Source organism: Bombus vancouverensis, chromosome 14 (genome assembly GCF_051014615.1).
Source record: "Bombus vancouverensis nearcticus chromosome 14, iyBomVanc1_principal, whole genome shotgun sequence".
NCBI classification, from domain to species: Eukaryota; Metazoa; Arthropoda; class Insecta; order Hymenoptera; family Apidae; genus Bombus; species Bombus vancouverensis.
Genome location: NC_134924.1, coordinates 9523209 through 9551115, shown reverse-complemented (window position 1 = coordinate 9551115; position 27907 = coordinate 9523209). Strand labels below are relative to the sequence as shown.

Sequence of the window (27907 nt, the reverse complement as noted above, 5' to 3'; positions counted from 1 at the left end):
CGAACAGGAGGCCGGACTCAAATGCCTCCCGAGTGCGAGGAAATAGAGGACCATGGCGTGCCGGAGAAGATTTCCTGCATCGACGGGAGGATCAAGGAACATCTGCGGATCCCGGCACCCGCAACGCTATGCGGTGCGAACGTTTATCCTCGTTCTTTCCTTTGTTTCCGGTTTCTTTTTCCTTCTTACGTTTACGTCGCGCCGTTCATTCGATAGTAAGGACTTCGCGTTATCTTCATTACTACGTAATGGATTTTCCAACCGGCTATAGATTTTTCACACGTGTTGTCTATGCGTGTTTCTCGATCATTCACAGAAGAAAAGTTGGAGGATTAAATGAGTCAAAGATCTTGTGCAGGTTTATAGTTGTTCGGTGATGCGTGTGAATGTAATTCTTCTTCTGATATTATAATGACAGGAAGATTAGGTATATGTGGATCAGATTGTTTAGAGTGAAGGATCAGTATCTGAAAAATGTAATATTTTGTAATTGAAGGATAGAGATGACAAGCACAGAGACAAGTTGTGTTCTTTTTCTCAGGGTACAGTTATTCCAAAGCTATAAAATCTACTAACTTTTCGTGTGACGTCAGGCTACTCAAGATCAACGTTCCTTTTGTTTTTGTAAGTTACCGAAACAGAACCCGACCTTTAAATGGGTTTATGGCTTGTATACTAATTCACATGTTCTTCAGCATGCTCTGAAAGACGCTTCTTCCTTCTTCCTTAATTTTTTGAGTAAAGTGTTATAAATGAGTGTTTTACAAATAATACATACTTGCAAGAGTATATGAAAGATAACATATGCTTCAATGTCTGGTAAGCATATATAGTTATTACGTTCCAAACCTTTTGACGAATGTCATTGATGATTCGAATATAAAGTTTTAATTATTTAACTTGAGATTATATAATTCATGAGCTATATATATTTGGCCAAAATAATGAAGTGAAAAGGATTCGATTCCACGGATGTCCTCGAAATAAAAGCTATCAACCGTGATAGTTGAACGAAAGACCGTACGTTCTGTGAATGTGTGCAGTGAAGCTGGTCGTCCAGGGGCGGTTTAAATACATAGTTAACAAAGGGTGGAGGAAGGGAAAGGGTAATGTACGGATTGGATTGATTTCACTCATGGCTATAGGGTTTTGACCAGACTGGACAGGAGACTGGTCAGTGACGGGTCAGGCGTTCTATCGTGCAGGCAGATCGTGTGTTTATGGTGGTCGAGAATCGACTTGATCGAAGAATACGTTGTTCATAGCCCTCAACAGCTAAAGTCTACCTCCCTCTTCGTGTGCCTGGTCAACAACTCGGTTCGTGATCTGTTTATATTCTTCCTTTTTCTTTCATTTTAAAACAGAATTCCTCTTTGCTTCACTATATAAAGAAAATTATTGTTACTCGAAATATGTTATTTGTTTTTTTAGAGTTTGATCCCTTTGAAAATTTTGAATTTTAAAAGTTTAATCTGAAAATGTGATACATATCACATATATGTATATATACCATAGATCGTTACCAATATTGATAAGATCGGTTTCATAAAGTACCGTAGTGATAACGAAATATTTTGTCAGATGTCAATATCAAGAAATCGAACTTGACTTCGCTTGAATTAAAGAAGCTTCAGTATTGTTCTTAACTCAATAGTCAGGAGTTCCTTCAATGTATTACTTATACAATTTGTAAGTACTAGTACTACATACAGGATGAGTCAATAAGAAGTGCATACGATATAAAATAACCAGTTAATTATTAGTCTTATCGAATATCATTTTAAATGAATTATGTTGCATTTTCAGAGACTCATCGGATAGATGCAATTTCATTTTTTTATATCTCATTTTTTTATCTATTATATTTTTAAATGGCACCGTATATTTTTTAGAACATTAGTCAACCCAGCTGGTCATTATCTGTAAAAAACATCTATTTGCTAAACTAATAATTTTGCGCTATAAATAGATTAATGCTTTTTTATAAAGAATATCCAGTAGGATCAATTGATGTTATAAAAAATATAACGTGACATTTAAAAAATTCGTAGTAATCTTGATACATGGTCTTTTCAGAAAATATAAGATACTAGAAAATAAAATTGCATCCATTTTATAAGCCATGAAATACAACATAATTCATTTAAAACGTTTTTCGTCAATAGGTAACAAGTTATTTTAGATAGTACTCCTTATCTATTTGCTCTGTATGTATTTAATACACAAGCAGATATACCTTGCGCCTTAAAAAAATTTATATTTGATTACAACCTTTTTTAAATTTCTACCGTTGGAATAGGTCTCTTCCATGATTATTACGAAAAGTTGTGGTCCTCGGCAAAACGATCCATGTGGGTGTCATGTGTTAATTTAAATTTATCAACGGATTTATTCAATTATCATCAAAGCCATACTATGGCTACGTAATCAATTGCCTGAATGAGATAATCGATCGATTAATCGAATTTCAATGTAACACGTGATTAAAAAATTCGTCTTTCCACGCCACTATCGGGTTTTCCATTCATTAATCTTGGATTGTACATGTAATTCTTTCGCAAGTAGTGTGAATTCCTAAGGATGTTGATCCTTGAGGAAAAATTTTTACTTGTAGTTGTGTGACTATAGTGATAATAATAGAAGATTGTAATAAATTAAGAGAGAATTGGTATTGGCCGATTGACCGTGCTGTCACGACTTACGTATCTATCTATATATATATATATACGTGCATATGCGCGGTGCGTGAGCTTAAAGCGCTGTCCGTGCGAACCTCAGAGCCTTGGGTTAACAGGGTTAATTACTTCAAAACAGCTCCCATCTGCGCCGGTGTCTGGACAATGCCATTAAAGATTTTACACGGCTGTCTCACCTCAATCGCTTCAATCCTTCGAATGAGCGGCATGGCGTACTTTTTTCTTTTATTTCTATCGCTCAAGCTGTTATAACCTATAAACGATACTATGTATTTATACCTCTAGTGCATTTAACTATTTCATCAATTATTAAAAATTATATAATGTTTAAGATATCACTTGATCTATGTAGTCTTGCTTTGTATTTCTCTAGTTTAAAATGTTGACAGTATATCAAGAAATGTGTATGTATATATATATACACACATATGTTTACTTCCTGAGAAACTGACATATATAATTTTTTTTAATGTTTGTCGAAATATAAATTTATACGAAACGCAAAACTTAAACATTGGAATATTTATCTAATCAGATTCACTACCTGTGCAAGAATATACATTCTTATCAAATATTCGACTTTGTTTAACTAAACTTGTAAATTATAATATTTGTTTGCACTTAACCTTGTGGAGTTCGCTGTCGTAGAAATTCCTTCAGCGGTCGCGGTGTATCTGGCAAATGCAGTAACTTAAAATCTATGCTGCAGTACTAATTTTTACGAAAAGACTGTATAAATGTATGAAATTGTTTTTAATTATGATAAAATTAATACAAAATATAATACATAGATATGTTTACAGTACATATAAACTATATAATTACTAATTTAAATATAAAGAATGAACAATTATGAATTTAAAAAGAATTGAATTAGAATTAGAATATTTTAGAATTAGATTTTACGTGCATCTGTCAGATCACCTGCGTCCTAAACAGGGGAATGATTGATATTTGTTATGACATTGTAATTTTATTTAATCTTGCATTTAGTTACTGCTAGACCAATTGACATATTTTATTTAAGTTAAAAAATAATATTATTTAATAATATTTGAATAAACGCTATTTTTGGCGGTGAAGATAAAATTGTTCGAATAGAACCAACATGGCTGCATCCACGGTAATTCTCTAATCACACGTAGAGGTTATGTTACTTACCAGTTTTACGAGAACGGTATTATTTCACTTACCAGGCTTTTAACAAAAGCTTTCGCATAAAAAATGGTATTAACACTATTCAGCAGTTTGGTAGTCCCAAAACGATTTCTTTTTTCACTTCTACAATGTTCATCATGTAAGTTATTTTTTAATATCATCGATTTTCGAAACCAACACTATGCAGTTGCCTTATATGTTTCTGTCACAACACAACACCTGCTATTGAATTTCCACAACATTACGATCATCCTCCTTTATACAAAAACGTTATCACTCTATGAAAATTCGTATATCAATCACTTGTATTGTCATTGTTCATTTTGAACCGCTCAAAAGTTTTGAGCGGGAAATTTGCCGGAAATGAACAAACACGCATGTGTACTATAACACGATAATTATTTGTAATTTCAAATCCAAATAACAGGATTCTAATTACTGTAATATAACAATCATGCACAAACAGCAGAAATTATTGTGGCAGTTCGATTTTAATGTTTCGTAATTTCTAATATCTATCTTGCATAGTAGCATTCGTTCTAGGCTTTAAAATTGCATAGCGAATATACACCATATTTTTTTACTTTCATTGTACGTAACCATTTTTTATGAATATCTTACGTCATTAGTGATAAATATTATTTATTTGCAGGTCGTCGAACAATGGTAAATAAACTCTGGTGCCAAGAAGCAGCAAGGAAGTGGTTCTACAAAAAGGATCAGTCACTACATTCACGACTCTTGTCCGAACCAAAATGTCAGAAACATGTAGCCACCTGGTACCTACTTTATCGTTGGTCAATCTTTATGGTCTGGGCTTGTATAGTCGTGTGTTCGATTTTCGAATTCGGTAGCTACAAACCTATGGTAGTATATGATAAGTGGCCAATTTATTTGACAAACTGGGATTTAATATTGGGTGTCAGTCAAGCTTTGCTTGGCGGTTTTCTCGTATTGAGAAGATGGAAACTGCAAAAAGTATCAGACTTTGATCCTTCCGCGTTGATGCTGGGATTGATAGACAGAATTTATTGGTTCCTTTATGTCGTAACTACTAGTATCGCGTTTGGAGTTACGATTACCTATTGGTGCAGCATATTCGATCCCAGGATTCACTATTTGGACCCTTTAAACATTATGCTACACATATGTAACAGTATTTTAATGATAATTGATTTTTGTATTACAAGCATTCCGTTTAGGTTAAGGAACTTCTGGTGGTGTTTAATCATAGTGTTTTTATACACCATGTTTTCACTAATATATTATTTTGCTGGAGGAGTAGACAAGAATGGTTATCATTATATTTATAAAATCCTCGATTGGAAAAAACCTGTTCAAGCTTCATTGATATGCGTAGGCGAAGGTATATTTATAACCATATTGCATTCCTTAATGTGTTTCCTAGAGAAAGTAAAGGATCGATTGTATCTGAAGATCGATAAGAAATTAGGAAGACCGTATGCGGAAACACACATGTCTAGTGTAGAGAAACATGCCGACATTGTCTGAAAATTAGCGATAATAGGCAACATTTTTTCACGATTCTAAAATGAAGTATTATGTATTTGTATTTCGTCTTAATATCTTTAGAAACTCTGTACCATTCAAAACAATAGTTTAAAGCATTGATATACCTACCTTTAGACAAGTTAATTTTCTATTTTTAGCTATTAATAATTACGACTAGCGCCTATGTGGAGGAAGAGAGAACTTTCTTTCATCCTCATTCAATGAAGTTTATATCACATTGACAATAAATTGATTAACAGAATTGTGATACATAAAAACATACGCATGTGTACGTGCACGATTATCATGTTTATAATCGCAACGTTACTAAACAGTATTTTTCAAATTATTTCTTTAATAAATATCGTATATTACAAAGATTAAAAACTGTTACAAAAGCAAAATTTGAAATTAATAGAAAATCAATTTAGGAAATAAAGTCAAATATACTGCGGCCAATAATTTTGTTAGTTAAACTACTAGTTTTAGCACTATGAAAATATATTATGTATATTTAATAAAATAAAAATAATGCATTAAGGATATTTTTAATACATGCACTTAATGCGTTTATAGGAATTAAAGTACATATCTAATTTCGTGCAGCTTATATTTTGTCCAATTATTTTTTAATTATTGTATTGTATACCAATTGTATAAAAACATTCCAATTTTCTGCTTTTATTGATATTTCGGTATATCTTGGTTTATTAAATGCTGAAATTATTGAATTGTTATACAATTAGTAAAAATCCTCAATGTATGAAGTGTACAACATGTAAACTACTCACATTTTACAAAATGTGTATTCAGTTCCTTAACACTAGTAAACAAATCTTATTATACATTGGCTTTTATATACACAAGGTTTTAGGAATTTTATATACAATAGAAGAACAATGAATAAACTTTTTGGAAAAATAGCAATAATTTATTAATAAAATAACGATTTGAAGCAATTATGGACTGTAGTATAAATGAATGGGGCTCATACTAGCCTTTGATCACAGACCATATTAAAACTTATCCTATATTAGAAAATAACAATGATCAGTTTTTTCACCCATTTCCAAAGTACATTACATGTATTATTCGAGTCCTCGTAGATTTATAGTATTTTCAGATGGTACCGAATCCAGTAACAGTACCTGATACTCTGTTCCTACTACATCGTCTTGATAATACATTGAAGGCAATTCCTCTGTGAGCAAAAGACCCTCTTCTAATTCACTTGTACCTAACACAACATCGGATGCTCCGGCAACTGAATCTAACACAGCACCATTCGCCTTTAATTTCCACACATCGGAAAATGTCAGATCAGTCCGTGCGGAACCCTGATCCTTTCTCACGTGTTGATTAGATAATGGCTTATGTGTAGCAGCGTTTGAAGAAGGTTCCGATGTTTTCAGTACATTATTAAGAGGCGGCGGTTCTGGTTCAGGAAGAGAGCGATCCGTTTCCGAAGAAGTACTGAGAATAACCGCATCACAAGGTGCTACCATTATCATTTGCTCTGTAGGCTCTGATATTGAAGGACCAGTATATAAAATGTAATCCATGTTACAAACAGAATCCCCAGGTATTTTATTAGCTGTTTTACCACACTCATCAACAGGAGTACCGTGTACTTTTAACATGTGTGCTCTTAGCGTAGCTTTCGTAGTATATGAACGTGTACAAGTTTCAACTGGGCAATGGTATAAAGTCTTAGATTGATCTCGTGGAGGCACTGTATCGTCCTTAGTTTGACTTTCACTGTTATTTTGAATTACTGTATCATTGCGTTCAGATTTTTCTGTTATTGTAGATGTATTTAGGCATGCTACGTTTACATTCAGATCTATCGACTTTCTTTTCGATTTTATTATGGATGGTACCTTCTTGCTTCGGCTATTGACGTTATTGTGTGAGTTCATCTTTACCTCTTCCTTAACTTGATGCTTCTTTATATGAACGTACAAACTACTTTTTGCAGAAAATTTTGCATTACATATAAAACATTGAAAGTACCTTCCTTCTTTATGAGTTAATCTGTGTTCCTTGAGATGCTCTGATCTCATAAATGCTTTTCCACAGGAAGGTATGTCGCACACGAATTTTCGTTCATTGGTGTGTTTCTTTTGATGTCTCTTTAATTTGCTAGAGGAAGAAAATGCCCACTGGCAACCTTGAAACGTACAAAGGTAAGGCTTGCAGCCAGTATGCGAACGTATGTGTGCTTTCAGCCTACAAGGCTTATCAAATACTTTACCACAACCTGGCCACGAGCATTTTACATCTACTTCCTTATAACTATGGCATCTTTGATGCGACGTCAAAGCATTGCTACTATAATATCTTTTGCCACATCCTTCGTGTTTACAAACATATGGAGCATGACTTTGATCATGACTCTTCATATGCAGTTCCAGTGCTCTCTTTGTCTGAAACTTTTCTTGGCAGTCTGGCACTTGGCATACTATTCTATTTGGGCGAGTATGCAATTTCGCGTGACTCCATAAATTATAAATCGTAGTAAATCGGCGATTACAACCTTCTACTTCACAAACATAGTCTTTACGTTTCAAATGAGTTTCTTTATGTCTTTTGAGTTTAAACTCTGAATAAAATGCCCAGGCACATCCTTCGAAATCACACTGAAAATAAAGATATAAGTGAATAAATAAAATACAATTCTAATTGAAAAGGTCAAAGGAAATTCAGAAACAAAGAATTATATATGATTATAAATAAAATATAATAAATTATAAATAATATACAATTCTATTATATATATATGTCGGGTTTACATTAGAATTAGGGTTAGGGGCGTGAAACGAATCTTTGTTTGGGTTACACGTTGTCGTTATGCAATGGAGAAGACATTGACTAGTGCAAATACGATTATTATAGAACCGGACAAGTAACCGCGGTAGTTAGGTGCTCGAGAAACTAATGACAATGATCCTAGGTTCAATAACGAATCCGCGGTCGACGGGATGATAGATGAACGTACTCACAAAATCTAAGTCGGACGCGTAATATTCACTGGTCGTAAAGAGATACTCCTTTCATCAATGAGATCGCGAGAAAGAATGCCTTTCCCGTCCCGATGATGCCACAGAGGAAAACTATAATGGGGTGTGTCTAAGGACACGAGATCATCGGATTCGTCGAGAAAAGCCTTCGTTCAGAAAGTAAGGGAAATTGGCGTTGCTGCTAATTGGTCAATCTCCATATCGGTGGTTAGAAAAAGATGCTAGCCGCCCTCGAGGGAAAGTTGCTAGTGGGAGACGCCGCTCGTTGAAAAATAAGTCTCCCCTATTTTCCCGTAGTTGGGACAAAGACTGTTTGTCTGTTTGAAAGACTTTAGTTGACTAAATCTTAAGATTTATAACGGGCCCTCGAGCTAGCCGAACATGTACTGCGGAGACGCATCGACATCTGGCAATCATCTTACTCGAAGAATAGGGTCTGCGTGTGGCGAGCCACAGGACAGAAACCGTTGGAATGTTTACTGTCGCGTGTCGCCACGAATATTTCTTTTAAGGAGAGCTATAGAATTACTCCATACCTTTGTTAGACAAAGCGTTCATCCCGTGACCGCGGCTACGTTCGGCGACTGACTGTCGCCTCGAGCCCAAGCTCATTATCACGACTCTCGAACAATTACAATCGGGTTGAATAACTACAATTGTTCAATTACAGCTATAGTAGACTCTAGGTTACAATGTTGCGGGATTATCCAAAATTCCAAAGGCTCCGGTGTTCTTTCATCTCCGACATAATATATATTATAATAATTATATATGATATAATAATACATACCTTGAAAGGTCTCACACCATAGTGCGCTAGTAAATGACCTTTTAGAGCATAAAGTTTACTAAATTGTCTATTGCAATCGTCACGTGGACAAAGCCATATTTTGCCATGCTCATTAACAGATATTGGTTGTAGGTTATCATCTGAAATACCCAATTCTTCTAAAGCATTAGATATTACCATTTCGTGTTGATTACTGGGATTTTCTGTACTATGTTCCACTGTTCCATTCCATACAGTTGAAGTTTCTATTTTTGGTAATTTTGGAAAATTTCCTGTAGCTTCTATAAGTTCAGAAGTTTTTCCTTGATAAATCTGTTCCTCTGTACCGGTATTTATCACAATTTGAGTCATATTTGAAATTTTATCTGTTGATATAGCTACAACAGCCATCACACCATCTTCAGTATCCACAATATCTTCTCCAGATATTCTAATCTCATTATCATAACTCTTTTCTATCATTTCTGGTATTTTCTTACGTTTCTTAATAATACGTGGTTCTAATTTTACCTTAGCTTTCGTTTTCAATTGTTCAATTATAGTATTTTCAGAATCACCTTCATCTAGCTTTGTACCTTGCAACTCTTGTATAGTGTTTTCAGAATTGAGATCCTGCACATAGAGATTCGTAGGATTATTGCATAAGTCAGTGTCCTTTTGCAGCTCGATTTCTTTGCTCGTGCTATTTATGCAACGCAAATCATCTACCACAACTTGCGTAGACTTGTTCTGCAATTCCTGATTATCTGGTATCATGGCTTTCTTCATCAGGGAAGATTGTTCAGTCTCTGTACACATTCCTTCGACGTCCCTATTAGGGACACTTAAAGTAGGTTGAGCACTGGTCGACGGTAAAATTTCACCGGCGACCATCATGTCATCCGGAGACAACGCCAGTGGATCCAAATGATCCAACTGAAATTCTGGTAATATAAAGCTATCCTTTTCGTCGAGCAGCTTCTCATTTTGAAGCTCCTGAAGCAATGGATCATAACCTAAATTGAGTTTCTTATCGGAGAGATCGATGTCGATCGACAATCCGTCAGGGTCCTTTCCCAGAAAAGCGTGCTGCAGTTCTTCGCCCAGGTACCGGTCGACGCCCTCCTCGACCCCGGACTTGATCGCGTCGAGATCCATGCTCGACACGGATTCCGACCGCGTTTTTAACCATTTCTCAATGTCGGCTACAGTCTCGACATCGGCGGTTTTACCGATCCCAACGTCAACATTCGATTCGTCTATAACACTATTGTTTGTCACTTGGTTACCCTCGATCCACACTCTGTCGTGATACTGTACAGTGTCGTCGTTGTTCTTAGCTTTCTGTTTTTCTTTTTTATTTGTTTCCTCCCTTTTGTCCCCATCCGGCGAACCAGGCAGGAGGATTAATTGATTGTAACCTATCGAACTACCCACAATCCCGACCTCTCCTTGCGGCCAACTGCGAACCGAACACAAACCTCGTCGATTACGAAAGATTCGCGGGATTTGTTTTGACTTGCAAGCGGAGGGAGTTCCTTTACGAGACATTTGACTGCCCCGTAGCCAGCTCTACAGGGGTCCACACACAGCAACAACGCCGCCATCGAAGGGAATATTGTAGCTCATAGACGGCTTATTCTATTCAGAATCGACTGCAATTCACCAAAGTAGATGGCACTGTATCGCTTTATAGCTTCGCGCAATTTTTGAACAACTCCAACAGAACACCTTACAATGTGCATTGTAACTTGTAACATTTATATGTATATATTTCACGAATCTTAATTTATCTTGGAAATACGTTTTTCCAGACTGCGAATATTATTTTCTTATAACAAATTCAGATCGTGTTTACGTTTTCTTTATTCCTCGATGATGTGTTTAAGTGAACAACATTACAGATTACTTCTTTTGCACACACGGACGATTTAAATATACATTACACGAAAATTCAGCATTTTATTCAGTTAATAGATTCTTTGTCATGCAAAATGGATTCAACATTGTCGATCAGGAAGAAAACGGCGGATAATAAGACATGTCTTTCTGTCTGATATACATTTTAAGCTGCTCTATTCTACTTCGCTTTTGGACCATTTGATCTAAATTGGCTCCAGTATCAGGCAATTTCTTCTGACTTGTTTGGGTGGATTTGAGGTTCTTCGGTAGTTTAGCTTCTTCGACCGGTTGTTGTCGAAGACCTCCATAATAATTCAAGTCTCTATTTATCGGTGGAAGAACGTCTTTCGATTGAATTCCTAATTGACAACTGAATGGTCTTCTTTGTCTTTCTGGAGGTCTTAATTCTTCGTACGGAAGACTATACGGTTTCAATCGTACATCTTTGTCAACTTTATACATTTGCATATCAAGGGCCATGCGATTACCCGGCATCTAGAAATTAACAAATTGTTCCATTAAATTTATTTCTTAATGTAAAGTCGTATTACGAAAGAATTTTATATATGTAACTATTATCATTTATGGTTTTTCAAACTTTCATATGTTTTAAGATTAACAACTTAATTTTATCGATCATGCGAGGGTACCTTAATTCACATTCGTACGGATAATTGTTATCACGCAAGACACAGAATATAAACCAAAATGAAAGTCCTGCTTTGAAGTATTGCGCGCAATTAATTTTTCTAAATTATCGACTATTAACTGACTATTAAAAACCTACTTCCAAAAAAAGAAACAAAATTATTGCTCACCGTATAGGAAACATCTTCCATGATTTTGAAAACCGCCGCTTTGGGTATCTTGTATCCTGGTGGAGATTTCGGTTGTGGTTCGAAGCAAGAAGATACCGAGCATCGTCTTACCGGTTCTGTATACAAAAGAACATCTCCTGCAGTCTGTCGATATCTTGGATCGCGCAATCTTGGATCGCGCGCCCTCGTCTTTTTTCTCTCTCTGTGGGCCAGTCTACAAGTACATGGATCAGGCCAGAGTCTCTTAGGGCTTGGACCGAATATCGTCTCCCACCAGATCAATTTCTTTTCTACCGGTTTCTCCTCTTTCTTACAATTGCTTGGCTTTTCTGATTGTTTCTTAGAACCAAAAAATTGTCTCTTCGATTTTTTTTTCTGTTTTTCAAATTCGAGACACTTTGAAGGACAACCCTTGCAAACGAGATCCATACGAGGTGGCAAAGATCGCGCACAGTTGCCTACGGCGGGTTCGACCGGTTGATCCTTCGATTTTCGAAACCAAAACGCTCTGATGTTCTCCTTTAGCACAGATTGTATTATCGAAGGACCATTCAACAATGGTCTCTGATATCTGCTATCCTGGGAATAGTAATTCGTTTATGCATGCAACCTTGTTGATTCATTTCGTTAGAAACTAAGCTCAGCTAACTAAGCTAAGCTAAGAAAAGCTGTGTTAGGTTGTGGTATAACCTATGAATTCTCTTTTTCGTATCTTCTCTGTTATTAATTGAAAATGATACCTTTAACGACACTACACTGGGAATTTGGAACTTGGACCGGAAGGATGCCATGGCGAAAATGACTTTTTTTTGTGGACGGAAATCGTCCTTTCGTCCGTGTGTGCGTTACATCGGAAATTTAGTCCTCCAGAACGTGAATGAAACAAAGAAATATCGATGACATTGGGCACGTGTTGTTAAAATTTCTTTAAGACGAATATAAAATCTATCGATCGATATTTCTGTCATTCGATTGAAATTTGTCCGAAGATTTGAGTCCATGGCGAAGGTTCGCTGTAACGAAATGATAAGCAAGCTTTTATATGATCTTTAATGATAAAAAAATGATAAATTTTAGGACATAATCGAATGTAGGAAACGAACGATTTACTCGAATTCTCGCTAATACCGATTCGATTTCCTTTGATCGTCGACCGTTACCGGTTACCTATGCAAACCCGTGAGTAACCCCGTGGAACGGGTCCTGTTAATTCTGAGAGAACAGCGGAATTACTGATACTGCCTATGCAAACGAGATCAGTAGCACCGGAAACGTCGATATCGCGAGCATCCACGTATCGATGTACCGCGATGGAAAACGACCAAGGATAGAGAAGAAGCAAATGAAGACCAAGAAGTGAGTATACGTTGAAACAAGCCAAACAGAGGTGAAACTGGAAGCTTGGCGGAGACGCAACGGAAGATTTCGAAGCGTTTGCAAGCCGCAGATTGATTCGGCTCAACCGAATCTCTGGTTTCGTACAGTATGTCTTATAAATGAATCACGCGCAAGTCAAGTCAAGTTTGTTTTCGTAAAACTAAATATCAATCGCGTATTCTAATATTAAAACGAAAAAAATGTTCAGCAAACAGAATCGATTCCGATCGATTTATATCTCGATTAACATTGAACTTTGAAAAATTCTCATTCTTTGATCAAAAGTAAAATAAAAGTATACCTTGCTACGTTATCGCGTAGAGACAGAGTAAATAGAAAATGAATGAAATAATTCACGATACGAAGGTTCGATAGAAAGACAATTATTATTACACCATGAATAGTAAAACAAGCTGTCGATTAGTCGACGATTAAGGATAAACCAGTGCAAACAAGGACAAAAACACTGATTCAACTCTTCACGCGATATTATCTGAAACTGCTTCATCGCTTCGCTAATTCCTCGCCCTAACATCATCCCCATACCTGAACGATGCAGTAAAGACGATGGTGCGCGCAGCCACCACGACATCCCCTCCGCGCGAGGAGAACATATCCCCAACCGGCGATTTTCCGGCGGCGAGTCGCGGTGAGGAAGGGTGTTTACTCAAGACACGACAATTCATTACGTAATTGAATTGAATGAGGCCTCTCTCCTCCTGGCCTGTTTCCCCACCGCCTGTATCCCTCCTTCTCTCACCCTCTGGGCTAAGGGTAATACAGCACGTGTAGAAACGACGGTGGTTGCGCGTGTGCGGCTCTATTTAGCCAGCCAGAGAAGGCTGGATGGAGAGATCCATCCATCCCATGGCCACCACACCCAACGAACATCCACAGAGAGAATTCGGCCCGTGTCTGTCTCGAAAACGCTCGCTCGTAGGGGGGTAGCTACCGAATTAAACGATTAGTTAAACTGATTTCGAGTTAGGCGAATGAATAAGTAATCGGATTTCTCGTTAAGGTAATCGCATTGCGCCCTGATTGGCTCCGTCTGCCTGCGTTATAGACCGTTCCCCTCTCCAACGTTTCTCTGTAGCCTGGCTTCTCCCTTCTCTTTGCTCTACCAGCCTCTTGTTATCTTTCTTGCATGCGTGTTAATTCTCCCCTCGTTTCGTTTCTCGCCTCTCTCTGTTCCTCTATACCGATGTTGGTCGGTCTCTTTCATCCTCTCGTACGCAAGCGTCATTCAATGTCGCTACAAGTCTCCTCTTCCTGTCTGCTTCCATCTCCGTTGTCCGACTCGCGGCTTCTTTTTCCGTCTTTCGGATCCATTCACCTGCATTTGCTGCCTTTTATGATATGTCACCGGCTCGATGACACATATGTGTCTCTGGATTGGTCGGCGAATCGCCGCTATGTGTTCTTTTTTGTGGTGGTTGATCGATGATAATCGAATAGACGTATAAGAAGAGACTGAGAGTTGGACTGTAGTTGGTAATAATTATATATATTTTAATCTGGAAGTACTTTGGAAGTAACTCTCTGTTGCATTTGATTTTGGAAAAGATTCTAGGAGTAATTTTTATTTGTGTATCAACCGCGAAGAATCTGCCGTATCCTGAAACCCCCACACTTACGACGATTCTCTTTATCAATGATACTCAGATACATTATGCTCCACTATTTCATTGTTACCAGCATTTTCTTTTCTTCTACGTTTTACTCCTGGCAATCAGGTCAGATTTCTTCCATCCCCGTTGGATCTCCCATCTGTCAGCTCGTTCCTCTCTGTCCATATCCGTCCCAACGTTTCACGGGCCGTATTTGTCCAAGCAATTACATTCCCGAACGCAATCCCATTTAAATATTGCCGAGTTTGGTAGCGGCAAACACGAGACACGACGCGTCCCGGCCTCGCAATTCGCTTGGAACGCGGCTGGCCTGCCAAAAGGGCCGTTACACGTCCATTTCGATGTAAAACGTTGCCACGCAAATATTTTCGACTACTCTTCAAAGTACCACACACGAGTTCTCCATCTTTTACCTAAGATTTAAGATCGCTACCTGAATTTCAATTTTGTTCTGTGGACCTTTTACCTTCGAAGGTCGAAAAGATTCGACACTTTGGGTGTATAGAACGTCGTAGAGCGCTGGAGATAAAAAAGAAATAAAGAGATCAACCTTCCTAACACGATTCCATCGTTACTTATATACTTAAATTTCTATCCTTTAAACCAGTGTTTATTCGCTCCCCCTACTTTTCGATTAATTAATATATTCCAAGCTTACCCTTTAAACCCAGTCATTGACGATTAGAGGTTGCTTAAATTCTCCCCCTTTAATCTAATCTGCTGGCGTTTTTCGAAAAACTTTCCAAACTCATCCCTGTTCCTCGTTGAAAGACGTATCTCGACAAATCTATCAAGAGTAAATCATTTTAAACTGATCGTCATCCTTCAGAGCAGTCGTAGGCTATCACGGCATAGACGTCATCGACGGGAATCGTGAGCGTGCATCGTTTTCACCTAAAACTAGCATCCACGGGGACGAGAAGCGTGTCCTCCAGGGAGGAGGAATTGTCCCGACGTCACCGAGGGTGGGTGGTTGCGAACGAGGAGCTCGTAAACGTGGTGGTCGTCGAGCTACACACACTACCAGCCATCTAGAGCAACGGAGAGAGGAACAGAGCGAAAGACGTGGGATAGCCAAACGCTGGCCAACGTAGGCAGCTCGGCCATCGGTAGGTGGTAGTTTGCGCTTCGCGGGTGGAAAAGCGGGCGCAAATGCTAATGAGCCTCGGTTTACGGGTAGTAGCCGGTGGTAGAGGGGGCGAACGATCGAAGGGTGAGAGGAGAAGGGTGTCGAAGGTCGATGGTGGTCGACAGGGATGCGGAGAGGAACGGGAAGGCAAGAGGGCGTAGCGGAAACGCCTACGAGCCGCTCGATTGGCCGGCGTCCGAATGGCGTCCTGGGGGACGCGTGGCGTCGCGACGCCGACCGTCAGCTACCACCGACCAGCCACCTTCGTGCACCCCCTTCGGTGCTCTCGTCCTCGGCGACGAGGTCGACGCGAGAGCCGCGTCGTCGCGCGAGTCTTCTCCGCGAGGATGGAGCAGCTCGCCCAGTTCGTTTCCAAGAGCTTCGACAACGCGGCTGGCGAACACGCGCCATGCAGAACAACCACCGAACGACCTCCGTCCGCGAGGATCACCCTCAGTGTCGCGCATTTGCTCGGCGATTCTGCGGAGAACGATGGCAGTACGTCTTCCTTATTCTTTGGAGGTTTACTTTTACATCCCTGGAACCTCGTCTGCTGGTTTACGTGTATTTTCTTGGTGGATCGGTTTGAGATGGTTGTCACGTGGTTCGATCGTGGTTGAGTTTCATGTGGCCGCATAGTTGTGAAGTTAGATATGGTTGTCCGTGGTGATGGAAAAGGCGAGAGGTTGTAGTTATGGGAATGTGAAGATTGGTCAATGGAAGTAGGTGGTTTGTGCAGTTTTATTCGGTTTGTAGAGGTTGATGTAACAGTTATTTTTTTGAGGAGATTTTGATTTGAAGAAGTTACCAAGTCGTATGGTATATATTTATTTCTTAAGAAATCTTGACTCTCCGATGACGATCATTGTGCGGAAAGTTTACACGTAGCCAAACTTCGTGATTTCAATTTTAGTTTGACGAGGGAACGAATGAAATAGACGTTTGGGTGTTAAACAACGTTAAGGAATTAAACAAAGGGTTAAGAATGCAAATAGATGATGGTAAAATCTTCCTTTCCCTTGAACAGCGAAGTTTCTTGAACAGAGAGAAAAAGTCAAAGAAATATTCTGCGTACCTTTCTACCATCGCACAAAGTTTCAACAGATCTCTTTTTCCTATTCAGTGAATTGATAATCAATTGATCCTCGTGCACGATTCGCTTCCCACTGTTTGTTTCCAAGAATATCGCGAACGTGCGCTTCATTCCTCAAAGACGATGTCAAACAAACTGTTCCCACGGTGAATCTTGAATCCTCAATTTGAAAGCAGACTCTGGGAAATATAAATTTTACACTTGAAATCTACATCAGGAATTTCCAAGAATCCTTTCAATATTCTCGAATAACAATCTCTTGCGTCTGCTTATGGCTGTCTTATATTACTTAATCGTTCGTAATATTTGCTTCTAACATTACGTTAAGATTAACCAGTCTTGTCTCGTCAAATCTAAACACGCAAACGAAAATTTCCCATCGCTGATATCTCTTCTTCCTTTTCTTCTTCACTTCCCTAGTCAAAATCTTAATTCGTCCTAACATTCGGTAGATGAAACAAATTTCTGTCTAGTTCTTACTCTTTTAATTACGACTACGAGGATATGAATTTGTATAATTCTACTGATTAACGATATTTGTCTGAAGAAGAACGTAATGAGGTGTTCAGACACTGATTTCTGGCAATGGTTCTCCAGATGTCGGTGCAGGGACGAGCGAATCCGCTCAAGATCCATCGAGCGTCGAGGCGAGCAGCGTGGATGAGCCGCCGTCGCCGGAAGGCCGTCTCCAACCGGAAGATCTCTCCGTTACGACCAAGAGCAAGGAGGCGAAGGACGTGGTTAACACCGTGGACAGCCTTCCGCCTCTAAAGACGCCGGAATTAAAGCTCTCCGTGAGAAAATTGCTAGGATGCAGTCCGTCGCCACCACCGATTTCGAGAGATCGATCAGCTAGCCCCGAAAATTGTGTCGAATTGAAAAGTCAAGCTTCTAACGAAACGAAATCGTCGGATTTGAAGCTACAGTCGCAGGTTTCGAGGTCTTTGATGCAGGGACAGGAAGAGAGTACGAAAGGTAACGTTCAATATAAATAACATTATATAGCCTTTTAACTAGCTTCCCGTATTTTTTAGTAATTCATTTTATTCGTGTCGTGCTAAAAAGTGTTGACATTGACATAGAAATTAATTCTGCTACGTCATTTGTTTTTCGTGCCTCGAGTTTCAAGGAAATATGAAACAATCATTGGTCTTAAGCTTTAAATTCCTCGAGATTTATTTACGGCGATTCTGTGGAGTATTTAATTCGTTTTTCTCGTTGCTAGAAGAAGAAGAAGAAGAAGAAGAAGAAGAAGATTGTCTCGTTATATTATTATTTGTGTATAATCTTGCAAGCTGTACAAAGATATTTTAGTACCTCCCATGGTACGACTGGTGTTTTGAAGGATTCCAAAGGACGTTTCTTAATTCGTTCTTGTTTCGATAGTAAGAAGGTCAGGAACCTCTGGACGAATTCCGTGGCCCGACACGTATCGTCGGAGGGTTCGATCTTCGTTTATAATTCAGCACGTCGTCCAATAAAGCTCAGAAGTGATTGGGAATAGCTGACCGTTCACAACGTAACGATCACCGACCTCCAATTCTACCCACATTCCAAGTCGACTTCAATAACAGCCGTTCCCCGTCCACCACTTGCACTTTTTCTTCTCCTCCTACCTCGCCACTCTCTTTTGTCACGTCTTTCCATTGAAATCAATTCCCCTTCCAAGAATTTTCTTTAAACGTCTCTATGATACTCTAATCTCCCTTGATTGCATTCTTTCGCTACGAAGAGAGCAAATTTTAAAATAGTCGTATAAAGATCAATTCAGTAACATTATCTTAATTTTCTTCGTTTGAGTTACGACGATCATCGATACGGTTCAATTTGGGGTTGAGATTTGGGATAAACTTGATAACATCGAACGTACACGTTGAATTGCTCTTGCAGAGCATTCTACGAGGATGCGGAGAACAGTTGACGTTTCTCTTAAAAGGTTAACACTGCTTATCTAGTCCTTGTGCTTATTTCGATTCAAGCAACCAGCTACTGTACGTTTTATCGCGTCTTGTAACAAGATCTCGACAAATTTTGCTTCAACCTCTACGACAAATTCTAACATAGCCAGAATCGTCGTGTTCGAAAATAGCCAAGAGACACGCGTCTGCCAAAAAACGCTCCAAAATCTCTCAGAAAAAGTCCAAAATTCACTTTCGCGTTATAAATCTTGGAGTCTCGTAATTTACAGCACGTCAAACGATCGGTGACAGCGGTCACAGCGGGCAACAGTAGGAGAAGGATGGTCGGTTGGATAAAAAATGCAATCGACAAGCTGGACGTTACATACGCGCGGATTAAATTGGATCGAAAGAGGACGGGGCACGGTCGGCTATAGCGAATGAAAATCACGTTTAAAAACTGACGCGTTCAAGTAACGCCAACGCGGATTCCTCGCCGCGATAACTCGGCGTCTATTGCGGCCGGAGCTCGCATGAATTTATGGTTTAATATGCGGCCCGCCGCGTTAGTTGTGTACGCCCCCTAACACGCGGCTCTTTTGCTTCGCAGAGGGTGGAGAAAAGGGAGGAGAGCAAGAGTCCGTATTCTCTCTCTCTCTTTCTCTTTTCGCTGCTCTTTTCCGCCTGTATCTCTCCGGGGCCCATAACTTTTCCCGATTAAGCGCAAATCAAAAAGCAATCTGCCCGGCCGGCAGCCATCAGACGCGCCCAAGTAAAACCATAAATAACCGCGAGTTGAAGAAGCGGCAAAGGATCGGAGGAAAACTCGTTCGACTCTTTGGTTTCTAGAAAAAGCTGCAGTAGCGGGTTGAAGGCTCTTATCTTTCGTGTTTTGTAGTTCAGATTCGAGCGATGAAAGTTTCGAAGGTGTCGTGAAACTCGAGTTAAAACGAGCCAACGGAGTGTGGGTTCTGATTTGGAAACAGAATTTCAATTGGAAATCTCAATTCTATCGGATTTTATGGATATGTATTCAGAGTTATATTGTAATCTCGGGAAGATTAGGATAATAGGATGTATAAAAGCGCTAAAGTTGATAACAGCGGAGAACAGAATTTATTCAATCACCCTGATAAATAGAAATAAGTGAACAAGCTAATCACGGCAGCCACTTGTGAAAGTCATGCCTCGATGTACCGATATACAGGAACTTCGTTCTCTTATTTTCGAAAAAAGACTTTACGAATAGATGAGAAGAATCTCCGTTCCAAGTTCAAATTACCAGACTATCATTTCGAAATTCATAGAAACCAGAATTTAATTTTCCTTGCACATCCAATTTGCAGTAGACGCGATTTCGCGTGGCGTGCGACCTCCATAGCAGACAGGAGAATGGAAACGATATCTCACGACTTACGACGAGGAACGACGGGCTGCATGACATAACAAATATCACTGAAAGAAAGTGGTCTGTGTCGTAGTAGATCACTACGTTTCTCGGCCAGCCACTTAGCCTCGTTTGCCGTCGACCTGACCCGTGTCCTCGCGCACGCGTTTCCTCTGCAAATGGCCATCGCCGATGATCCTACCGCCGTTTCCGCTTGACCCCTGGTCAAAGGTCGTGCATCGATGTTTACGGCCCCTAAGCTCGTAAGTTTTTGAAGCATGGCTATGGTTGTTAGAACGTTACTGGAATTCTCCCCGATATTTACAGTACAACCCTTGGTTACACCCTGGTGAATCTTCATCGAGCAGGTTTTAGCTGGTCGTGAAATATAAATGACACTTCGATCGATGATTTGCGCAGTCTAGAATTACCTACGTGTTATGTCATGCTAGAAATCATCGAGATAATTATCCACGGACTGTGGACTGGATGGACGAATCTCAATTTAAGTTTCATTTCTTCAGTTCCAACCATGAGAATATGAATTTACATTATATAAACATTGGTAGTCTTGTTAATCTTGTCCGATTGTTGATCTTGTCTTTATCAAACTATCTCTTAATACTCTCCTCCCATAGAAACTTTTATAACGAGTAATCTGTTTAAAATAATTTGAAACCAATTCCTCCCTAAATTTGTCTACATAAAACAATCGCTTCTTCCATCCATAAAAATCAAAAATAAAATGTTAATTTCTTGAACGTTAACATCTCTCCAATATTCCACCTCTTTTTATAAAAACAAGAATCTTCCTGCGAAACCTCTTTATCCGAGACAAAACGAAAAACACAAATCTTCGACTATTTCTTGCCAAATTACTTTCTTGCCAAACGATTCACGGAAAGTTTCACGGCTGCGTGCCATATGCAGTTACAACGTGGACGCGACTAGCGAGGGGGTTAACCAGGATTGTCCCGACGCTTTTATACGCCTAATGGCTGCTATATCCCGACTCGTTTCGCGAGGGTGAAAAAATACAGGGACCCGGACACGATCGGCGAGCTGGTGCACGAAGGGAGTCGAGGGTGGTTTGACTGGATCAGGCCAAGAGGGCAGCGCTCTTAGTAATCGAATTAGCGACCCCTCGTGTCCGAGTGTGATTGCTTCGGGTTTTCCAGGAGGGTTTCGCTACTAGCCACCCTCCCTTTTTCTTCTGTTTCTCCAGTTTCTCTCTCGTTTCATCCTTCTAGCATTGTCTTCCCGATTACGGCAATACGATATTGGCTTTGTTCGAACAACCAATTCGCACCTACGATTCGCTTGTTACCATTTCTAGACTCACGTTATTCGTACACGGAAAACTTTCTCAGCTTCTATACTTTTGCAAGGTATTGTTATTACTATACCTATCAATTCTAGACCATCATCGAGTCATATCCAAACAATCACGAAGCGGCGTAACGCTTTTAGAATCTCGTCATTCTCGCGGAAAGATGCAATTGTAAACTGGAAAGTTCGTGGAAAGAACAGATCGTCCATAAAATTGTTGCCCACAGAACTAATAAACTCGTAGCAACGAGTCGTAGACTCGATATCGTTAAAACGATCACAACAACACGGGAGACAACTAGAAACGCAGACAGGCTAGAGGGGGTGACGAAAACCGTATAAACTGGTGGGGATAGTTTGATGATGAAGGGGCGGATGACGGGAACGACAACGGGTCCGGAAACCACGCGAGTTATTTTACTAGGAGGGGTTTTAAACCGCTGTACATATGGATGCGGGCTTCGCTCTGCCTGGCCTCCGATTGGATTACGTAGCTATGCGTTAATTGATTAAAGCGCGATACTGCGTCCTTGTAATTCCTCCTCGTTTTAATCGGAACACGGTTCCACACTTTATTTTCTTTGTCCATCGATTTTTATTATTTTTCGTTCGTAATCCTCTGTCTTTCGAATTCTCCTCTGATGTCCTATTTTTTAAATGTCTCGCTTTTGCTTTTAAACTTTCGTCGCTACGCTTTTGCCTCCGTGTTTGTAATTTATCAGGCAAAACGAATGGCGAGCTTGCAAATATTATCAGTGTTTGTTTTCAGTTAACTGCCGCGGCTAATGAGAGGGAGGCGCGTTGTTTTGCTTTAGGGAGTGGATCGTTCTGTTGCCCGCCGGGGAGGGAGAAATTGACTGTAATCGATGGTAATTGACTTTGAATAATCCTACTAATCTATCTAATGAATTCTATCGATAACAGTTGCGTTTACTTGCACGTGTAAAGACATACAAATCCGCGATCTATGGTTACTACTTCTTTGTGCCTTTACGTGGCTATCGTAAGGTATGAACAGGTAACGAGCGTCCTGTGTAGATCGTTGACCGACCAATTGAGAAACTAAAAGCAGACTGGATTTCCAGACTGCGTATACGTACATATATCACGGTTTGTACCATTTTTTAAGTCTTTACATAAGGAAGATATTTTTTCTGGCGAAACCGGTTAAAACGTTCGCTCTGGTACCTCTTGATCGCAACATTCCATCATTCGCAAAAACTTGAAATCAACCGTTCTGATCCACTTGCGAATGCTCAAACCGACCCGACGAGCTTCAAAATCTTCGTCAAACATCGTTAATGATCGGTACAAACGTGCGACTCGCTTAAGATCCATCTTTACGGAGGTGGAAATGTCGACGGACAGATGCAGAAAGGCCGAGAGGGAGTGATTAAGGTGGCGCGGTGAAAGAGGGAGAAACTAAACAGTCGGATAGAGGGGTGGAAGGGTAACTAACGATCCCGTACAAGGCTGCGTAGCTCACCACTTTGCTAAATTATATAAATCACGTCCCCTTCGTCAAGGGCTCTTACGCGAGACGCTTAATCCACCCCTCTAACGCCTCCTCTGCCTCTGTTCTAGCTACGGACCTCCTTCTGAGGATCTCCCATCGGCAACACCTTCGTCGGAGTTCTACTCCGTAGTTACTTTGCATTAAGCAGCCATTAATTAGATCGCACGCCCGTTAATTATCCCACGGCCGTCTCTTTAACTCGTTGCGGCTCTTTTGGTGCCAGGGTCTTGAAGCTAGTTTTTAAGATCGTCTCCGGGATGACCGGGGAAATTAGCGTCAGTTGACAGGGAGAAGATAATTAGTCCAAGGTTGGACCTTTCTTCGAGACGATTCGGTCGATTAAGGTGCTGACGCGGAGGATGCGGTTATTTTGTGAGTTAAATTAGGTTTGAGCGCCTGTTTTACGGGCTTCTTTTTGGAACGTGAAGACTTTTATTGGTCTCGTCGGTACTTGGAGACATATTTCAAGGGGTGCGAATGCAAAAACACTTCATCGTCGTTCGAGGTTGCAACTTTGGATTTCCCTTATTGCTTTAAGTCTCCTGGTAAACAAGCGGTTATGACTGCAATGGAATAATAATCGAGACATGTATTTTTATCGAATTTCAAAATCACGGCAATTCGTCTCGACTTATGTTAATCTGCTTATTGATGGGGAAAACGACTCGACTTTTTCGAAGAAGCAGAGAAGAATATGGATTGTACAAGAAGAAAGAGACATAAATCGTACTCCGAGGAGACGCGTCTCTGATGTCGACTAATCGGAAGTTCTTCTCGTCGTGTAATTTGAATAAGATTCTCGTAAGGGGAAGGAATTTATGTTGATGCCGGCCAGACCGGAAGAAATGACCTGTGAACGATTCGCTGAGATTAATTCTGAATCTTCTCCTGACCGCTTTTGCTGTTCTTGAATTAATCCTCGTAAAACGTCTGACTCACCTAAGTTTTCTAGCTCCACTATCAATTTTTACATCCGTATAAATAATAAAAGAAGACGAAATAAAACTACGAAAAGTACAACAAACGGTTGCATCGATCGTGTGCTGCGAATTTGGAAGCTGACGTATTTTCTGAAATATTTCCTAGGATCGAACTGCCGTAACAGCGGAAACGGAAACGGGAAACAGAGAAGATCTCGAACGAATTTCACTTTGGAACAATTGGCTGAATTGGAAAGGCTGTTCGATGAGACGCATTATCCTGACGCGTTCATGAGAGAAGAACTGAGCCAGAGACTCGGTTTAAGCGAGGCGAGGGTTCAAGTCTGGTTTCAGAATCGACGCGCCAAGTGCCGCAAGCACGAGAGTCAATTGCATAAAGGTGAGCTACAATGAAGAATACGATCAAGCCGATAGATGATCGCTTGCAAAACAGCCAGCTAAGTGTCCTAAAAATTTTCTCTAAATTCCTCATAAACCTCGCACAGATCTTCAACAAAAACCTCACAATCCTATATCCTACTATAGTATGGGTAGATATAAGTTCCCATAAACGCACAAAGACACTTGCAAACTAATTATTACATATACTTATATGTAGGTTTGGCAGTAACAAAAAGGTTTGATGTAGCAGGTGGAATGGTGCTGGCTCCTCGAAGTCCGCCAGCGACCCTGGAACCGTGTCGAGTGGCGCCGTACCTGCCGGCCTTGAGGTTGCACCCCCCAATGCAAGGTGCCGGTGGCAACATGACCACGGCGGCAGGTTCTGCGTTCGACCCAGCTGTCCTCCATTACGCGGCAGCCGGCGGTCTTTTCTGTCTTCCACCACCGCCGCCTCCGCCACCGACGTCCAGTCATCCGCACCCTCATCCCCTGAGTTTGGCGGCTTCGTTGGCTGCGGCCGCAGCACGTTCCAAAAATAGCAGCATCGCGGATCTGAGACTGAAGGCCAGACGACACCAGGAAGCATTGGGACTCGACAGGCCTGCGTAAAACGAAAAAACTCCGACTTCGAAGTCGACTAACAGCGATTGTCGCTGTTTCCTTGCACGGTGGTGAGTATGGTATCGTTCAGAGAGTTTCTCCGTATGATTCGTTGGGTTTCGAAGTTTATTCGAAGATCATTTCGACGATAGGAAGCGTCTTCGATCTTGCAGAATATTTTCTTCCATTCACTTTTTGGCGTGGGAAGTAACAGGGGTGGTTTGGAGGGGAAAAGCTTGAGATCGGATAAAGTAGATTTCTTTTGGAATGGTGGAATTATTTTAGAAGAATAAAGTTGATCGTAGCCGACTCACCACCGTTGTGAAACTGTGCAGGTGAATATCGATTCGTTTAGAGTATTTGGCAAGCACTTGACTTCTTGGTCGTCGAGTGTTATCAAGATACTCGCTTCACGTATTCAATTTTCTAACAATAACGAAGAGACGTTCTTTCCAAGTAAATCATCTTTCATTCTTTTGTTTCATTTAATTCCATTACACCTATCGTAGCTATTTTTTGACGATTTGGTGAAGCTCTGCAAAATCGTGATGCAAGGATACTCGTCAGCGAGACAGCTGCATCAGTTCGTGTCCGAGAAGTACAAACGGAGACTCGATGTGTATAAAGTGAACAATTTCCGGGAGAAGTGTGTATTATACATATAATATAAAGTATTATACATAAATATAAATAGTCGAGGGTCAGTAGTAGCTGGGCTTGGAAATAACGAGTCGGTGAGAAGTTTCATCCGTCGGAACGGTCGAAATTTCTCATTCCGAGACGAATAAATTCTTTGTATTTCGATTTCTATTTTCTTCGTTGAACCACGAAGTGAATATCAACGAAATTCTGAAAATGCATGGAACGATGTTGTAGAATGATGGGTGTGAAAAATTCAGAGATTTCGATAGGTGTCTAGCGTCTCCAGGCGATTAAAACGAATTCGGCGATGGCGTGTTGAGGATACATGATTGTTCTTGAATACATGATTGTCACACTGTATACTATTAGCTTTAAAATATATATGAACTTAAATCTTGTGCGAGTCGTGGATCATTTATTGCTCACTATCCTGACCTACGACGATTTTCCAATTAACGAGTCTAATCAAAAACCTAATCAAAAAGCAAAAGAATTCTTCCGCTTATTTCATATCGAACCAACCGGGTGCAATGGATTCTCCTAACGCGAAAACAGCATCCTAAATCGCGAATTCTCTGCTTTCTCGGCGTTGGTAACGAGCTCGTGCTCAAGCCATCCAACGACAAATCGCGCGTCCTGGAACCACCGTCCAAGACATAATTCTTAAGGATGATTCACGGCTGGTTGGACAGAAGGACTTTTGGTAGCCGCGATGCCGAAGCGCCCCCGGGACGCTGGCCAGTGGTATCGTCGTCGGGGCGCTAATGCAATAACGCTTTGGTACGCGGATAAATCAAGTCGGCCGAATCGTTCCACCCAGTCCTGTGCCATCTAATCGTGTTACCCCTCTCGTCTCCCGGGCGCCATTACAACCCATTACATCTACCTCCTGCTCGTACGTTAGAACGTTACTTCTTTAAGGTTTCTTTCATTTTTTAGTCTCTTTGCATCTTCTGTAATATCTTTTTGAACACATTGACGATTTTAGTGGCAGAATCCTATCATGGACCGGTTAACACGATCGTTTTCGTTCGACGGAGAAGAAGATTAAAGAGAGGATTTGCTAAATACTGGAAACAGTAAAAAGTTGTAAAGTTTAATATTAGATTTTTTTAGATACTCAACGAGCCGCGTTGTTTCGCCATTCGTTAATGTATTTTAATAGGAGAACTTTGGAAGCGTTCGTGTTTTGCAGGTAAATCAAGCGGGCGAATCAGTTGGAAACGCAGCGTCGCGTAATCGCGTTAGCCGGGATTCATTCTGGACGCTCCCGAGGGCGTCGTTATTGTCCTATCCGTGCGCGTTCGGTCGTACCGTTGCGAAACGCTACGCTCGCTCGATAGAAGCATCTGATTAAAAAACAAAACGACTCCGGAATTGCTCGACGACTCGGTTTTCAAACTATAATTTCGCCCAGTCCAGCTAAAAGCTTCGAGTTTCAGTTGTATCTAACGGATCTAACAAATCTTTCTTTCAACGATATATGAAACTACCATAAAGAGAGAGAGACTACCGGCAAAGATTGCGTAAAAATGATTGATTCACCGTAAAGTGAAAAACTTGTACTGGAAACGTACCGGTAAATATTGAACGTACGAAAGTATCGCTTCTCGCAAACGGATCGTTGGACACGGATGATCGATTCAACCGTCGCGATCGTCATCAATTCAACCAGACGAATTGTCACCCAACAGAGATTTACGCCAGGCAATGACCCCTCGATTCCCTTATCGTGAATAAAATAAAGCTCGTACTCGAGCAACGAAATGAATTTCAAGGGTGTATAAGAGGAAAAAGAGGGTAAGGGAGAAGAAAAGGCGTTTCGTCGCTTATTTTAATCCGAGTTTAAAGAACTCTTCTCTTTCCCGCTGCTCGTAAATTGGCCGTCGTTTGTCTGCCGCCAAGGGGTACCGTACCATACGGCTGAAAATCTGCCCTGACAGCGGAAAAACGTCGCTACCCTCCTGGTCCCCCGAGGAACCAGCGCGATTCTACTATTTAGGCTGTACACATTTGTATAGGAATGCCCCTTTCGAGGTCTTAATACGATCTTGATCGATCTCGTCGTTAATGGTATGATATCCAAGTTTGATTACACTGGATTAGGG

General features: G+C 40.4%; 4 protein-coding genes across 9 annotated transcripts; 2 read left to right on the top strand and 2 right to left on the bottom strand.

The window, feature by feature from the left end:
• Positions 1-3: 3 nt before the first annotated feature.
• On the top strand, positions 4-6326 carry LOC117158267 (protein rolling stone). 6 transcript variants are annotated; one of them, XM_033336970.2, is made up of 2 exons: positions 4-133; positions 4507-6326. In XM_033336970.2, the coding sequence occupies exons 1-2, from the start codon at positions 22-24 to the stop codon at positions 5364-5366; spliced, it is 972 nt and encodes a 323-aa protein (XP_033192861.2). In that variant the 5' UTR covers positions 4-21; the 3' UTR covers positions 5367-6326. The 6 variants fall into 6 exon arrangements, with proteins under 6 accessions (XP_033192861.2, XP_033192880.2, XP_033192891.2 ...); XM_033336989.2 differs by lacking the exon at positions 4-133 and adding an exon at positions 1192-1317; XM_033337000.2 differs by lacking the exon at positions 4-133 and adding an exon at positions 1668-1689.
• Positions 6273-10777, bottom strand: LOC117158252 (uncharacterized). Its single transcript, XM_033336947.2, has 2 exons — positions 9177-10777; positions 6273-8005 (listed from the first exon to the last, which is right to left on the bottom strand). The coding sequence occupies exons 1-2, from the start codon at positions 10704-10706 to the stop codon at positions 6455-6457; spliced, it is 3081 nt and encodes a 1026-aa protein (XP_033192838.2). The 5' UTR covers positions 10707-10777; the 3' UTR covers positions 6273-6454.
• Positions 10778-11148: 371 nt separating this feature from the next.
• LOC117158257 (uncharacterized) lies at positions 11149-12775 on the bottom strand. The gene is made up of 3 exons (XM_033336958.2): positions 12616-12775; positions 11876-12454; positions 11149-11552 (listed from the first exon to the last, which is right to left on the bottom strand). Exons 1-3 carry the CDS (start codon positions 12664-12666, stop codon positions 11169-11171), a joined length of 1014 nt encoding a protein of 337 aa, XP_033192849.2. The 5' UTR covers positions 12667-12775; the 3' UTR covers positions 11149-11168.
• Positions 12776-16359: 3584 nt separating this feature from the next.
• On the top strand, positions 16360-25166 carry LOC117155834 (uncharacterized). The gene is made up of 4 exons (XM_076624366.1): positions 16360-16510; positions 17703-18080; positions 24322-24555; positions 24775-25166. The coding sequence occupies exons 1-4, from the start codon at positions 16360-16362 to the stop codon at positions 25164-25166; spliced, it is 1155 nt and encodes a 384-aa protein (XP_076480481.1).
• The last annotated feature ends 2741 nt before the right edge of the window (positions 25167-27907 follow it).

What these genes read in the sequence shown, in the direction of transcription:
- LOC117158267 (XM_033336970.2), top strand. Translation starts at nt 22, where the DNA reads ATGCCTCCCGAGTGCGAGGAAATAGAGGACCATGGCGTGCCGGAGAAG. An exon ending in GGCACCCGCAACGCTATGCG is followed by an intron (nt 134 to 4,506) that starts GTGCGAACGTTT and finishes ATTTATTTGCAG; the next exon opens with GTCGTCGAACAATGGTAAAT.
- LOC117158252 (XM_033336947.2), bottom strand. Translation starts at nt 10,706, where the DNA reads ATGTCTCGTAAAGGAACTCCCTCCGCTTGCAAGTCAAAACAAATCCCG. An exon ending in ATGGTGTGAGACCTTTCAAG is followed by an intron (nt 8,006 to 9,176) that starts GTATGTATTATT and finishes CTTTATTTTCAG; the next exon opens with TGTGATTTCGAAGGATGTGC.
- LOC117158257 (XM_033336958.2), bottom strand. Translation starts at nt 12,666, where the DNA reads ATGGCATCCTTCCGGTCCAAGTTCCAAATTCCCAGTGTAGTGTCGTTA. An exon ending in CCAGTGTAGTGTCGTTAAAG is followed by an intron (nt 12,455 to 12,615) that starts GTATCATTTTCA and finishes TACTATTCCCAG; the next exon opens with GATAGCAGATATCAGAGACC. An exon ending in TGGAAGATGTTTCCTATACG is followed by an intron (nt 11,553 to 11,875) that starts GTGAGCAATAAT and finishes GTTAATTTCTAG; the next exon opens with ATGCCGGGTAATCGCATGGC.
- LOC117155834 (XM_076624366.1), top strand. Translation starts at nt 16,360, where the DNA reads ATGGAGCAGCTCGCCCAGTTCGTTTCCAAGAGCTTCGACAACGCGGCT. An exon ending in ACAGGAAGAGAGTACGAAAG is followed by an intron (nt 18,081 to 24,321) that starts GTAACGTTCAAT and finishes AATATTTCCTAG; the next exon opens with GATCGAACTGCCGTAACAGC. An exon ending in CGAGAGTCAATTGCATAAAG is followed by an intron (nt 24,556 to 24,774) that starts GTGAGCTACAAT and finishes ACTTATATGTAG; the next exon opens with GTTTGGCAGTAACAAAAAGG.